Here is a 16,325-nt window from a genome sequence, read left to right as displayed (position 1 = left end):
TGCTGGCACATAACAGGTGTGCAATAAATACTGAATGAATGAATAAAAACCTATGTTCCTGACTTGACAAAAATGATTGAATGAGAGGAACTGTACATTTTTTCTTTACTAGATTTTTCTCTCAATCTATTAAGGCTATGCCTACTTGTTAGCAAACAACAGAAAGATGTATTCAAAGAAAAGCCAGCTGTCTCCTCTCCTCACTCTTGCCTTTGAGGTAACCTTGGTGTCTATGGTATTTTCTGTGCCTACAGAGCACACACACATATGCACACATAGGGATTTCTCTGAGTTTACAAAACCAGGATTATGTAGTACATATACTTTATTCTAAAACTTGACTTTTTCCACTTAACAATGTATCATGGCCATCCCTCCAGACAAAACACATTATGGATCTAACTCATTCTTTCTTTTAAAACTTTTTTTTTAAAATATTTTATTTATTTGACAGAGAGAAATCACAACTAGGCAGAGAGGCAGGCAGAGAGAGAGGAGGAAGCAGGCTCCCCACTGAGCGGAGAGCCCGACGTGGGGCTCGATCCCAGGACCCTGAGATCATGACCTGAGCCGAAGGCAGAGGCTTTAACCCACTGAGCCACCCAGGCACCCCTCTAACTCATTCTTTCTAATAGTTGCATAATAGTCCATCATATGGATGTACCATAACTTAGTCACTCATTTCCCAATGGATGAACATTCAGATTTCTTCCAGTTTTATGGAAGTTCTGAAAACAAAGAATAACATTTCTATAGCATACATACTTCGAGGTCTTTCTCTGGCAGAGCAATGGTCTCTATCTACATACACCTGCACCTTTCTTCTCAAGACTCAAGATTCTGAAAACCTAGTGGGCTCATGAGTGATCTCTTACGTGTACACTGTTACATGTCTTGTACAGACTAGGCATTTAATATTTATTATATTTAACCAAATCTAACTAGATGGAAACTTTCAGGCAGTATGCACAGTATGTACTGCTTGTCATACCTAATTCTCAGGATTTGGGAGGAAGAGAGTTAAAAATAGGGAATTTTCATTCTTAACTTTATATATTTCTGTTTGAATGTATATTACTTTATAACTTAAATATTTAGTATATCTATTAATTTGCTAATATAAAATACTTTTATTACATTAATATATTATTAATGAATTATAACATATTACTTTTATAATTCATAAGCAGCTTTAAAAAAAAAACTTGTTGGATGATACAGAACCCTGAATTAGAAGAAACAAGCTCTAATTCAGTGGCTGCCAAATCTGTCTATACATAAGAATCCACTGGGGGCTTAGTAAACATTCAGATTTCCAGGCCTCTCCATGAATATTCTGACTCAGTAAATCTGAAACAGGGCCCTCACATCAGTATGTCAACTATTCCAGATGATTCTTATGGCTGTACTGTAATGGTTTTCAGAATTACCTGGGGAGCTTTTCATGTACATGGATTTGGGGACTCTGTCTTCAGAGTTTATGAGCCACTAGATCTGGAATGAGGCCTAGGAATCAACATTTTAAAAAGATTATCTAGATTATTCTCCCCAGTTTTAGGAACTCTGTTCTAAAGTGTTGTAATTTCCTCTAGTTGGCAACCCAAAACTCAAGATATGACGGCTCCATTTAGGCCTTCAGTAGTAAAAGTACACCCCCAAATTAAAAGCCTTTGATGAAAATATTCTAAAAGAAAAAAAAAAAAAGAAAGAAAGAAAATATTCTAAAAGACCACAAGATGGGAATGTCTTAACTTGTCCTATCAAGGAATTAAAGAATACTTTTTATTGTTAGTTTGAATAGGGAATTGAATTTTAGGACCCTGTTTCTATCTTAAAGACCAGAATTAAAGAATGATCTTTTTCTCTCTAAAATTTTTAATAAAACCACTTCTCTTATGAAATTCAATAGTTTTCAATGTTTAAAAAATATTTCTACCCCACTATAACCTACAAGGCTAGATATTAGAAATAAGCAGAGATCACTTCTTAGATTAATGAAATTTATCTTTCCAAATGTCTAAAGACCTTTCCATTTATAAATTAGGTATTTAAATAGACACATTAACTTTCTGACCCTGAAACTTTATCTCTACTTTCAGGAGTATAGGTGAGAGCAGATACTGAACTAGAAAACCACAGTAAAGCTCACAGTTTTGACATCTTTTGTAAAAGAATAAATGGCAAGCAGACATTTTTCCACACCAGCTTAATTCAATAGCTCCTCTATTAGGTACTCTGCTAATCACCTAGAATTGGATTTGTTTGGTTGATTGGTTGATTGGTTGGTGGGTGGGGATTTTTTTGGTTTTGTTTTACAAATTCATAAAAATAAAAGCACTTTGTAAAAGCATTAGAAAAATCCTCAGTCAGTAATACATAAGAAGTTCTGGTCCTCTAAACTGAAGTAGGAGGAAACCGTGGAAATCCCAAGTTAGTAACAGCAGGATCAAGTGGTCTTTTTCCCTTCACTCTGTCCTTACCAAATGCCCATGAATGCATACTTACAAATGCCATCTCCTTTAAACTCATGTATAGGGCATTTTCTCTCTCTTCTTGGAAAATCAATGTCTGGGATGTTTACTATAATATTCAAAGGACTAATAACTTTGAAAAGGCAGTAAAACAAAGTGATGTGATCAGAAATCAGACAGACCTGGATGCAAATCAGGATCTGCCACTTACCAACTATTTGAGTGCAGGCAAGTTATACAATCTCTCAATATCTCAGTTCCCTCATCTGTGAAATGGGGAGGTAATAACAGTATCTACTTGACAGTTGTGAAAATTAAATAATTTAATACATGCAAAGTACCTGACACATAATAAGTGCGCAATGACTGACACCAATTATCATGGTTTTTTGTCCCTGCAATATTAGTCAGATTTTTAACTGTTAAATGCAAAATTATCAACACAGTTTGAAGAGAAAACAAGACAACTGAGTGACATGTCTATGTCTGACTCCAAATCTTCCTTCTTGAAACCAGATTCAAGAAGAAATATTTGAGAAATATTGAGAAATATTTGAACCCAACCCAGGGGTCTAGCTCTCTGAATCCCTGGGGCCGTCCTCATTCATAACCTCAGATAAAGCACAGAGACCCCATAATAGAAGGGGCCAGAGACAAGGCAAAACTTCCAGGGATATCTGTGGGGGTGAGGGGGAAGGGAATTGGTTTCTTAATGAACTTGATGCTTCCTAGGACATAGCAGGTTCCCAGTAGTTATGAGGGTGCTACAGTGCAAGGTACTGTACTAAGTGGTCTGGGTGATGTCAAGTTGGGCTAGAAGTGGACTCTGACCATAGACAGCTTTACAATCTATGAGAGATATTCTAACCATATGCCTTGTCGTACTCAGAACAGAGATCAGGACCAAAAGCCTCTGTGCTAGAATGCAGTTCAGGGATTGTACAGCTGGAGTCGCTTGGATGATCCCATACACACACCCAGACCCCTATAATCATATCTGTTCCACCCTCTTTTTTCTTTCTTTAATCACAAATCATTAGGCAACATCAGGCAGGTAGTATCTTGGGGCCTCATGTCAGCTCTGGAGCCCAGTATTTACAAATGTACATTCTGTCACTCCACTTAGCCCTTACCACCCCATTTCCAGGTATGGAACCAATCAACCATATTGCCATATCAACAAAGACCGGTTTCCTTCAAAAGAAATCTAAACATAAGAAATTAGTCTATTCATTACATGCCCCAGAATGAACCCTGGAAAGCAGCACTAAATTATCCAACAGATGTTATTAAATTCCTTAACTGCCCCACTCCAAAAGCAGGGTTAACCCTTCAGAGAAAAAAAAAAAAAGACACCAAAACAACTCTGCAACTCCTCTTACAAGTTTTAGGGTATCAAAAGGGGTGGTACTTACTGCTTTGCAAATACTCTTTCTAAAGATAATCAATATTTTCCTTAAACACTTATGGCAAAGCAACCAAGTCGCTCATTTTAATTGCTAGCAAACTGCACAATGACTTGATCTCTTTAATATTTCTCTCATAGTAGCAGCCACTGAGCTATGACTAACCCACTCTCCCCAGCATCACCACTGGCTCCAGATGGCAAGAAATACATTCCCTTCACTCTTGCCTGAAAAGCAATTTGGAATTTTTTTTTTTTTTTTTTTACTTTCACCCAGTTTTACCTGCAGTAATTGTTTCACTCCAGAAAGAAAATGGGTGGGGGAATGAAGATTAATGCTAAGAGGAGTAGAGGTGAGGGAATTTACTTTTTTTAATGGGGATAAGCACTGCAGCTTTAAATCCTACTGCATCAAGCCCTGGATTCCTTCCATAACCAAGCTGCAAAATGGTAACAAGAAGGAGGAAAAAAATACCTCTTCCTCTCTCCTGGACAGCCCTTCAGGCGGCTCCTCAGCAGGACGCGCAACGGGAAGCCCATCCCCCACGCCCTCCCAGCCCAGCCGTCAGGCTTGCACAGGTGAGCCAGGCACCGGCCTTGGCCCTCAGGTTTCGCCCACATCCGGGGATCAAGGTCAAGGGCGAGGGCTTCCTTCTACCTCCCCCAGCCACCCAGAGCCCAGGGATCCCCTGCCAAAGTTTCAGGCCGGGTTGGGGCCAGCGCGGCTCCCACCGCCCCTCGCCCTTCCGCACCTGCCCGGCCCGCCCTGGTCTGCGCCCTGCCCCGCGGGGCCTGGCACGGGGTCGAGGGACGGTGCCCACCTGGTCCCCACTCACCTCTTGCGGACATGGTTCAGGCAGAAGGAGCCGAAGCGGAGAGGGCAGCGGAGAAACCCGGCAGGGCGTGGGGAGGAAAATATCTCCGAAACGCACACCAGCGCACACGCGCCCGCCGTCCGCCGTGGGGAGGCGGCTGGCAGCGCGGGGACGCCGCCCGCAGGACACCTGGCCGCCCGCTGGGCGCAGCGCGGCAGGCAGGCGGGGACGCTGCGACCGCGGGGACCCGCCGCTGGGCGCGGCAACGCTGACAGCCCGCGGCCCGCGCTAGGCGGGGCCCGCCTCTCCGGCCTCCCCCGCCTCCCCCGCCCCGGCCGGGCCCACCCTGTCCAGCGGCCGCTGGGGACGTGCCGCCCGCTCCGCTGCCGCGCCAGGCGGGGCTTTTGTCCCCGAGCGAGGTGGGGCGTGCGGTAAGGGTCTGCGTCCTCCCCTCCCCCGACTGGGATTCTTAATTTAAAATAATTATTAATAATATTGGTGCTATTATTAGTGGCTTTCCAGCCTCCTGCTTTGGTCCCGGAGAAAGCAAGCAAGCAGGAGCCGTTCTGCTCCCTCCCCTAAGTAATGCCCTTGACCACCGAGGATGACCACGACTGCCTCAGGGGGCTTGGACCTCAGTGGGAAGAAGGCCTCGGGTAGCTCACGCTCCGCGGTCAAAGCAAAATTAGCGACCAGCGAGCCCCTTCGAAGTCGCCTGGGTGGGATGGGCGGGACTTGACTTCGGCGACCTTTCAGGTAAAACCCTACAGAGCAGGGCTGAGCCCGCTGGCTTGGCGTCTTGAGGCAACACGGGATGCCTGTAGACTCATTTGATTCATTGTTTCTATTCGGAAGTGTCAGAGCGGGGCTGGATTGGAGACAGGGGGCGAGCACTGCAAACAAATCCACTTTTTCTATATGCCAGGGTGAAAACGAGAAAATACAAAAACAGTCTTTTGGTGCCCAGAATATAAACCTTGAAGGTAGAGCTTGATGGTAGTAAGCAAGACAGCAAAAGCCACCAGATCCAGAAATCAGGAACCGAAGAGGTGCGATTCTAAGCTTTGAGAGCAATCACAGTATCTTACTTAACCTGTAAGACGGGTGGAAGAATTCCAAATTTGAGGAATTCACACTCATTCCCTTCTCTGTCAGCTACTCCTCTATACACGCTCACAACATATATTCTACTTATTTCCTATGTAGCCACTTTCCAGATCCATCCTGATATGTATAATTGGTCTGACAAGCCAGAAGTATTCGAAGAACAGGTGAACATAATAGCTCTAGAAAAAAATAATAAATTGGTGGATAATTGAGCATCATCAAAGAAAGCCTAATCAAATATTCATATGGGGGAAGGAATTACAAATTAAGAGATCAATAATGAAACTCGAAATTCTCAAATTCAACTACCAACTACAAAAATTAACCATCATGACAACATCTTTTTTTGCTGGATTCTAGGCGAAAAACTTGCCAATAAATCACAATCCAGTTGGTTCAGTCTCAAAATAGCTCTTCTTTCCAGCTATCCTCAGTCCATTATTAACCCTTCTGACCCAATGGATGATTACACGAATAGCCCAGCTGCTCTCCCCACACCTGGTCTCCACTCCTCCAGATCATTCTGACTATAACCTTGAGAATAGTTTTCCTAAAACACTATTTATACTACAGCATCTTCATACTCCAAAACCTCCAGTGCATTCCCATTGATCTCCAGACAAAGCCTCAACATTCACAGAGTCTTCATCTACACAATGAATCCATTCAACAGAATTTCATTGAAAAATACCATGTACCATTCTGTATGGTTAAGTACTAGAGTTATACCTGTGAATAAGATAGAAATGCCTACATGGAGCTGAAGGTCTACAAAGATTTTTTTTTTTTTTAAGATTTTATCTATTCATTTGACAGAGAACACAAGTAGGCAGAGAGGCAGGCTGTCTGCTCAGCAGGGAGCCTGAGGCGGGCTTCAATCCCAGGACCCTGAGATCATGACCTGAGCCCAACGCAGAGGCTTAACCCACTGAGCCACCCAGGCGCTCTGGGCTACAGAGATTTTAAAGTCTTCTGTAATCTATCCCCTCCTACCTCTCCAGCATCATCTCTAGCTACTCCCCTAAGGCAACACTCTGTTGTAGACAGAACACTGTCCCCTGTTTCTCAGTAACATCATGATACCCAGGCTCCCTCATCCCCATTGCTCATTCTCATTGCTCTTCCCAAATGCCCCTCTTCTTACACAAATTAATGTATACATCGCCTCCTCCCCAAGTGTTCTCCAGCTACCCTAACCCATTTGCTCTTCATTCACTCAGCTTCTGTAGTCTGTATTTTCAGAACCACCGATTTTTACTTAATACAATCCTGCGTATTGCTATTGAATGGTTTTATTATATATGTTTCCTATCTCCCCAACTGTTGTAAGTTTCTTGAAATCAGAGACTTGGGTAGTTTTGTTGAATTGAATTTGTTCTGGAAGTATATTACAGACTATTTTTATACCAGACAGCATACTCATAGGGAGGTCCCAAAATAGTGTGTTTTTCTACCTTCATCCTTCAGTTAATATCCAGTCCTTTTCTCCAACTGCCACAACAGCTCTGGTCCTTAGAATCTCACACCAGGAATACAGGGATGGTGCAAAGACCTCAATGAACAGATCTTACTCTTAACCTTAAGGACCTAATAAAAGGCCATATAATTATAATTATAAGCCTGAAATAGGACACCTTACACAATACTGTTAGGCACACAGTTAGTACTCAGTACCTGATTGACTGGAAGCTTGGGAAATTCTAAGTTTGTTGTCAAAGATTATCTTTGACTAAAGAAAGTTTTCCTATGAGTTTAGCATTAGCCTTTGGGTTATATAGCAGTTCAGATTTTAAAATATATATGATTTGGGGTGCTTAAGTAGCTCAGTCAGTTAAGTGTCTGCCTTCAGCTCAGGTCATGATCCCAGGGTGCTGGGACCGAGTCCGAAGTCGGGCTCCCTGCTCATCAGGGAGTCAGCTTCTCCCTCTCCTTCTGTGCCTCTCTGTGCTTGTGCTCTCTCTCTCTCAAATAAATAAGCAAAATCTTAAAAAATAAAATATATATGATTTGCTTATATTTTGGAGTTATGATACTTTGAAATAGCTTCTAGGGTCAATCATGTCATCCCTGAATCTCTTCCTATAATCTTAGAAATCTAAAACTAATTCTTCCAACCATAGAGCAACCAAGTTCCTGTTAGTAGCTTAACATTCTGGCAAATTTCTCATCTAAAATAATTGATAATACTTAGCAAATCATCGTAAAAACAAACTGTAAGGTGCAAAGAATTTTAAGAGAAAAATCAAGTGCCACTTTTTTTGAGAGACTGTGCACTTGCTTGAGAGGGTGTGCACTTGGTTGCACTTTTTTTGAGAGAATGTGCACTTGCACTTTGAGTGAGTTGGGGAAGGGACAGAGGAAGGGATAGAGAGAACCTTAAGCAGGCTTCCACACACAACACAGAGCCTAACACAGGGCTCCATCTTCAGACCCTGAGATCATGACCTGGGGTGAAATCAAGAGTCAGACACTTAACCAGCTAAACCACTCAGGCACCCCTCAGTGCCAGTTTTTGAAGTCATAAAATATATATTCTGTTGGTTGAAATTACAAAAAGGAGTTTATATAGACCAAAGGGAAAAAACACATTTCAGTCTGTGTTTGAAAAAAGGTAAGTTATTATTTGACTCTTGCCAAAAATACCCTTTCAACTTCTAATGGAAGGAAATTCAGTGTACATTATCAGTAATTTCTGTTCTTTATTTTTTAAGATTTTAGTTCCATTTATAGTTAACATATGGTGTTATATTGGTTTCAGGTGTACAATATAGTGATTCAACACTTCTATACATTACTCAGCTGCCATCACGATGGTTGTCTCTTTAATCCCCAACACCCATTTCACCCATTCCCCACTCATCTTGCCTCTGCTAACCATCTTCCTTATTGATTTTTTAAATGTGTGAATATGGATTTTTACTCCCACAGCTTTCTAGCTACTGACTCACTATCATTTTTCACTCTGAACCTAAATTTCTCATAAGTAACATGACAATAATTCTGCTTTTTGCATAACTTCAAGTTAAAAAAAAAAGGCAGGCTGAGCTGCTCAGTGACTTTTCAGCAACTACCTTTGTAATATATACCATGTAATAGCCAATGAGGAAGGTATGGCAAACAATTAGATGAAGTCCCTATCCTCACAGATATTTGCATTCTAATAGACAAATATACAAGCTCAAGAGGCTAGACCTAAGACTCTTCATTAAGCCAGGCTACTAAAAGGGGCTAAAATGATCCCACATCAGTAGCATCCTTGGCTCCCAAGAGAAGCAAACAAAAATCCTATTTTGATAAAAGCATTCTCAATTTAGACCCCCTGGTTTCCACAGATGATCAACCAAAAATGAGGTCATAACCAAAATTACCAAATACACAGGGCACCTGAATGGCTCAGTTGGTTAAGCAACCGACTCTTGATCTCAGCTGAGGTCATGATCTCAAGGTTGTGAGATCAAGCCCTGCATCTGGCTTTGTGCTGAGCATGGAGTGGGCTTAAGATTATCTTTCTCCTCCCTTTGACCCTCCCTGCTCACACACACACACACTCTTTCTAAAAAAAATTTTTTTAATTAAAAAATTTTTTTAAAAAGAGATGAAATACAGGGAACCTGGGTGGCTCAGTGGATTAAAGCCTCTGCTTTCGGCTCAGGTCATGATCACAGAGTCCTGGGATCGAGTCCCGCATCAGGCTCTCTGCTCGACAGGGAGCCTGCTTCCTCCTCTCTCTCTCTGCCTGCCTCTCTGCCTACTTGTGATCTCTGTCTGTCAAATAAATAAATAAAAAATCTTTAAAAAGAGATTAAATACATAAGGCAATAAAATAAAATAATAAAGATATAAATCACACGAGACTATAAAAATGACCAAGTAAATTTCAAAAAGAGCCAAATAAAAATTTAAAATATCAACAGTTAGAATTTTTTAAAAATTCAGTGGCTAGGTAAAACAAAAAATTAGTTGGAAAAAAGAAATAATTACTGAAATGGAAGGTAGATATTAAATATTACTAAGAATACAGCTCTGAAATATAAGGACATGGATAATACAAGAAAGATTAAGCTATATGGAGAAAAGGATGAGACCTAATGTATAATACATTAATTATAATTAATAGGAGTCCTATAAGAGAATAGAAAATATGGAAGAGAGACATCATTTGAAGAAAAAACAGCTGACAAGTTTACAAAAGACATAAATCCATAGATAAAGGAAATAGAACATATACTAAGCAGGATGAATAAAAATCACATTGTCTTAAACTGAACAACACTAAAAACAAAGAAAAGACCTGAAAAGCAGACTAAGAGAAAAAACGTAGCCTACAAAGAGATAACAGACTGACAACAGACTTCTTGATGGGAATGATGAAAACCAGAAGACAATGAAATTCTGATTAGACTATAACTAGCCATTTAATATTGCACAAACAAGAAAAATATCTTTCAAAAATGAGGGCAAGGGGCCCTGGGTGGCTCAGTGTGTTAAAGCCTCTGCTTTCAGCTCAGGTCATGATCCCAGGGCCCTGGGATCAAGCCCCGCATCGGGCTCTCTGCTCAGCAGGGAGACTGTTTCCACCCCCCAAACCCCGCTGTCTGCCTCTCTGCCTACTTGTGATCCCTGTCTGTCAAATAAATAAATAAAGTTTTTAAAAAAAAATGAGGGCAAAATAAAGGTACTTTAAGATTACACAAATAATGATTTTTCCACTAAAGTAATTTCTACTTTATATATATATATATAAAGTAAAGTAGAAATACTTTATTTATTTATTTATTAAAGTAGAAATACTTTATATAAAGTAAAGTAGAAATACTTTATTTATTTATTAAAGTAGAAATACTTTATATATATATATAAAGTAGAAATTACTTTAGTAATTATGTGTTTTATTTATATATAAAACTACTTTAAGTATATAGAAGGAAATGATCCCTGTTAATAGGTGTGAGATAGAAGAATGAGGGAAAAATATTTGTTTACATGTAGACAAATCCAACTAAATGTTAACACACTTGAAATGAAAAGTAGGATAAAATATTGGTTCTTTTAAAAGATTAAGAAGATATATAACATTTAGTGAAATTGATTAAGACAAAAAAAAAGAAGGCATAAATGAACAATATTAGAAATTTAAAGAGGTTTTTAACTACAGGTAGAACAGATGTTTAAAAGAGGCTATGGACTGGGGACACCTGGCTGGCTCAGTCAAAAGAGCATGGGACTCTTTTTTTTTTTTTTTTAAAGATTTATTTATTTATTTATTTTAGAGAGAGAGGGAGAGTCGGGGGAAGTGCATAGAAAGAGTGTGAGGGGGAGAGAGAGAGAGAGTCTCCAGCAGGCTCTCCACTGAGTGAAGCCTGACATGGGGCTCAATCTCACAACTCTGAGATTATGACCTGCACTGAAATCAAGAGCTAGATGCTGAATGGACTGAGCTACCCAGGTGCCCCTCAAATTGCTGGAAACCAGAAGCAAAGAGAAAATCATTTAAGTGGTTAGAATAAAAAGATAAACTACATGCAGAGCAACAAAGTTAAGAGTCAGAATAGACTTCTTTACAGAGCTATGCTATAAAGAAGACAATGGAAAGACTTTTTTAAGTGCTGAAAGGAAAAAAAAAACCTCTCAAACTAGACTTCTATATCCAGCGAAAGTATTCATCAATAACATTAAAAACTTTCTTCAACAAACAAAAGCTGAGGAAATGCATCATTAGCAGACCTGTACTAGGAGTGTTGAAGAAAGTTCTCTAGGGAGAAAGAAAATGATACCAAGTAGAATCAAACAGAACCAGACTCAGACATAACCCAGGTTTCAGAATGACCAGACAAGGACTTTAAAGTAACTATGAATCTGGATCTCGTGCAAAAGAAGGACAGACAACACATACAAAGAGATGGGGAATTTTAGCAACAAGACAGAAACAGTAAGAAAAGTGGCATGGAAATGCTAGATATATCTAGATGAGATGAGATGAGACTTTCTTCAGTGAGTTCATCAGTAGCCTGGACACATCTGAAGAAAGAACCAGAAAATTTGAAGGTATCTAAAACAGGGTTGGTTCAGTCACATACTGAAATATACTATATTTATGATAATGCATGCATCACAGTTGTACCCGACAACATGGTTGAACTGCAGAAACAGAATGTTGTTAAAAACAAGCCATACTAGGAAATGTATCATCTAGGGATACATACTTGTATGGTAAATACTGTTTTTTAAAATAAGAGAATTCTTTAAACCACGCTATAACTCAGCGATGTAGCAGTCTCTGGTTGGCCACAGGGACAGGTCCGATGTGAAGATTTGATCCAGAGTGGGCCAATCCAGTTCTCTTTCTAGAGAGTTTGGATTGATTGGGAGAAAGGACACTTAATAGGCTACTGTTTGGCCCCTGACCTGAGAAGTGAGGTATTGTGAACTGAATTGTGTCCCCCCAAAATAGATGTTAAAGTTCTAGTCTCTAGTGTGATGGTATTTGGACAGGGAGCCTTTGGGAGAAAATTAGTTTAGATGACGCATTAGGGTAGACTCCTTACAATAGGATAAGTACTCTTATAATAAGAAACACCAGAGAGTTTGCTATCTCTCTTTCTTCCCTCCTACCATGTGAAGACACAGCAAGAAGAATCCCATGCATCAGCCAGAAAGGGAGCCCTCAGCAGAAATCAACCATGCTGGGGGGCACCTGGGTGGCTCAGTGGGTTAAAGCCTCTGCCTTCGGCTCAGGTCATGATCCCAGAGTCCTGGGATCGAGCCCCGAATCGGGCTCCCTGCTCAGCGGGGAGCCTGCTTCCCCCCCCCCCCCGCCTGACTCTCTGCCTACTTGTGATCTCTGTCTGTCAAATAAATAAATAAAATCTTAAAAAAAAAAAAATCAACCATGCTGGTACCTGATCTTGGACTTGGTCTTCAGAACGGTAAGAAAAATAATCTCTGCCGCATAAGCCACCCAGTCTGTGGTATTTGGTTACGGCAGCCTGAGCTGACTAAAACAGACATACAACTCTGTGGACACACAAAAAGATAGTGAATTTTACATTTTAAATGGGTGAATTGTACGGTATATAAATAAAGCTCTTTTGAAATAAATCACCAGAAGCTCTGGGCCCAACTCAAGTCCTAAACTTCCTGGCTGGGAGACCTTGAATAATTCATTTAACTTCCAAACTTAATGATTAAATTGCTTAGGATTTTTAAATTCTGGCTCTCTCACTTGCTGTTTCTGCATCCTTAAGCACAACCTCTGTAAGCCTCATATTTCCTCATCTGAAAAATAGTTCCTTCCTCTTTGAGATTTTTAATGAAAAGAGGTAATTAAATATATCACCATACTCAGACATATGGTAAATACTCCATAAAACTAGCTATTATTTGCTGGGTTCACAATGTACATAATAGGGGGCCCGGCTGGCTTAGTCGGTAGAGCATGCAACTCTTGATCTTGGGTTTGAGCCCAAGTTTGAGCTCATAAGTTTGAGCCCCACATTGGGTGTGGAGCCTACTTTAAAAAAATGAATTAAAAATGCACATAATAGAAACAATATTCACTTCACAAGGTTATTGGAAGAGGAAAGTGCAATCATGCATATGAAAGAACTTTTTAATATAGATCATTGGACAAATGGTAATTATTTGCTTGGTTAGTAATGGGCACTTTTCTTGGGTCCTACCCCTCTACACTCCCAGTAGAGGCCTATGTTTTACCTAGGGAGCTCCTGAACTAATGAGTGAAAATGTCAACCTGTCTACTACTTCCTTCTGGAATCTCTGTTCCATTCACTTCAGCCTCTAGCTGTGCCCATGTTTCAGAAATTTAAGTGATCTCATGCTTAAAATGGCTATTTGGATGTGAAGCATACTGCTGTGTTTGATGTCAGCCAGTTTCTTGGGAATTGTGCTCTGAATGGGATCTATTCTGTCCTTCAGTAAATAGTAAATGCTTTACTTTCCAGTGTGTGGGGGGCCTAACATAATGAAACTGTTAGTTTGAAGCAGACAGTTTGAGGCTGGTCATGCAACATGCTGGAAAAGTTACACACAAGTTGGCAGCCACTGGGGGGAAATTAAAGAGAGAAAAACTGGACCAAGAATGGAGAGAAAAAAGTCAAAACAGAGGAATGAGTAAGTGAGTCCAGATCCAGGCCAGAATGTGAAGTTTGAAGGGCCTTTAATTTAAACATGAGGGCCAGCAAGAGAGTGGAGATGTTAACTATTTCAGATGTGAGTTCTATCATTAAAAGAAATCAATACAAGGGAATGAAGGCAGAGGTAAGAAAAAATTTTATTCTCTAGCAGGAGTCAGGCAAAAAACTACAAGCTGTCCAAAGGCACCCACTCCAGGGACTATGGCCCTTAAAGAAAAAAATAATGGCCACAACAAGAAGCAAGGTATGCACACAGCCTAAGAAGGGATGTGGATGCTGAGCAGGACGTTTGAGGGATGGGGAGTGGCAATTGGCTAATTCTAACCATCAGGGATTAGGCCTCTGCTGCTGGTTAGGATCTCCTTAGTTTCAGAAGAGAGGCAGGGCACCCAAACAATATAGAACTGGATGCTCATTCTAAGCACCATAGATAGGCCAGAAAGGGCACGTTAGCCACCAGAAGTTCTCGCTGTTCTGCTTCACTTATGACAAATCTATAGGAGTGCTGAAGACACACATTTTGACAAACCCTCTCAGTCATTATTTGGATATGTTAAATCACACCAAAGGGACCTACAGCCCAAGGATGGCATTGCTGCTTATAACACTGAACTGACTTAACTCTTCCATCCCTCTTGACACCACAAGTGCAGGAAACTCATAAGTAACGTGAAAAAAAAAAAATGTCCTGGTCTAGAGCTTGTGACTAAACTCCAAATCAGATGTTTTTAATAGAAAATGTTCCTGGTCTGCGGCACCTGGGTGGCTCAGTCGGTTCAGCACCCAACTCTTCATTTAGGTTCCTTGTGATCTTAGGGTCATGAGATCCAGCCCCTCGTCCAGCTCAGTTCTGCGTGTGGTGCCTACTTGGGATTCTCTCTCTCCCTCTCCCTCTCCCTCTCCCTCTGTCCCTCCACCCCTCTGCTCACATGCATATTCTCTCTCTTTCTCTCTCTCTCACACAAATGTTCCTAATCACTGAAAGTCAACATTATTTGTTTAGAAAATTAGAATAAAAGCTTCTAATACAAGTAATATTCCTGATATACAGGCAGAAAGCTCTTGCAATGTCAACTCCTAATGAGAAGATCACAGTGATTCTATGATTTGATTGCAGAGTCCAGCCCATAGAGTACAAAGGTGGACATCACCTTAAAGGAGTGTAGAGCGCCGGTCTGTACAACCTGATATAGCTGATCTTTATGTCACACATTTGCAAAGTCCCAAATTATGTAATATTCTGAGGGTGTGAACCCAAGTAACTCAGAGTACTGAAGAGAGTTTCAGAGGGCCTATAAATAGTCATAAGTATGAGATGGTGGACAACAAATTCATATTTGGTGCAGGTAAGATCATGACACCCTACATAACATTTTTTTTTCTTTCACCAATATAAAGATGTCATTCCACTATCTTTTCCCATGGTTTCTTTAGAGAAGACTGCAGTTAGTCTTACTGTTGTTTCTTCGAAGGAGAATTTTTTTTCCTACTTTTAAGATTTGTTTTTACCTTTTTCAGTTATGACCAGGTTGGCTATGACATACCTATGTGTGACTTTCTTTTCCTTTATCCTATTTGGGGTTCAGTAGTCTTTTTTATAAATCTTTGGGTTAATTTTTTTTTTTTACACAAATTTCTTCTGCTATATTTCTTTTCTCTCTCTCTCTCTCTCTCTCTCTCTCTCTAATACATAAGCTAGACTGTTTTTAGACCACGGTGTTCCACATGTTTCAATGCCCTGTTCTTTTTCTTTCATAACTTTTCCTTTATAGATTTCAGTTTGGATGATTTCTGTTGACCTGTCCTCAAATTCACTAACTCCACTTCGCTTTGTCCTGTCAAACTCATCTGAAGCATATTTAAATTCACATACATTTTTCATTTCTAGAATATCATTTGAATCCTTTCTATAGATTCTAATTTTCTGTTGGACTTCTCTGTATTTTTATTCATTTTTCCATATTTTTGTTAACTTGTTAATCATATTTAAAGTCCTTGTCAGTTAACTGTAATACATCATCATCTGTGACTTTGCTTGTATTGTCTATTTTTTCTCTTGATTATTGGCTGTATTTTTCTATGTTTTCATATATTTTTAATTTTTATTGTATGCCAGACTTTGTATACAGGAATCCAGGGGCTGCAGATGATGTCATCTTCCATTAAATAGGCAGAGGACCTCAACCAAAATAGGGATATCTTTGTCCCTATTCCTCAGGTGTGACCCTCCTGCCTTTTGATTGAGAGCCTCCTGGGTCTCTTATCTCTTTAGTTCTTCAGAATCAGTTCTGTCATTTAGAGGTTTTGAGTTTAGCTTTTTGCCTTCTGACCCCATGTATCTTCAAAATTTAGCAAATGTTTTAAGGGGATAACT

The 16,325-nt window shown here is 40.1% G+C and overlaps 1 protein-coding gene across 3 annotated transcripts in view; it reads right to left on the bottom strand.

Annotated features, from left to right (window-relative positions):
- The window catches only part of ABLIM1 (actin binding LIM protein 1), a 294,975-nt gene extending 289,987 nt beyond the window's left edge, over positions 1–4,988 (bottom strand). For 2 of the 3 annotated variants that reach the window (XM_080823250.1, XM_080823252.1), the window contains exon 1: positions 4,713–4,976. In XM_080823250.1, coding sequence (XP_080679376.1) covers positions 4,713–4,725 — 13 coding nt within the window. In that variant the 5' untranslated portion in view covers positions 4,726–4,976. Of the gene's footprint in view, positions 1–4,712 lie in introns of all 3 variants that reach the window. The other variant, XM_080823245.1, reaches the window with a different exon arrangement.
- Positions 4,989–16,325: the final 11,337 nt, after the last annotated feature.

The sequence above is a fragment of the Martes martes genome (genome assembly GCF_963455335.1).
Source record: "Martes martes genome assembly, chromosome: 14".
NCBI lineage: Eukaryota > Metazoa > Chordata > Mammalia > Carnivora > Mustelidae > Martes > Martes martes.
This window is presented reverse-complemented; position numbering and strand designations above follow the sequence as displayed.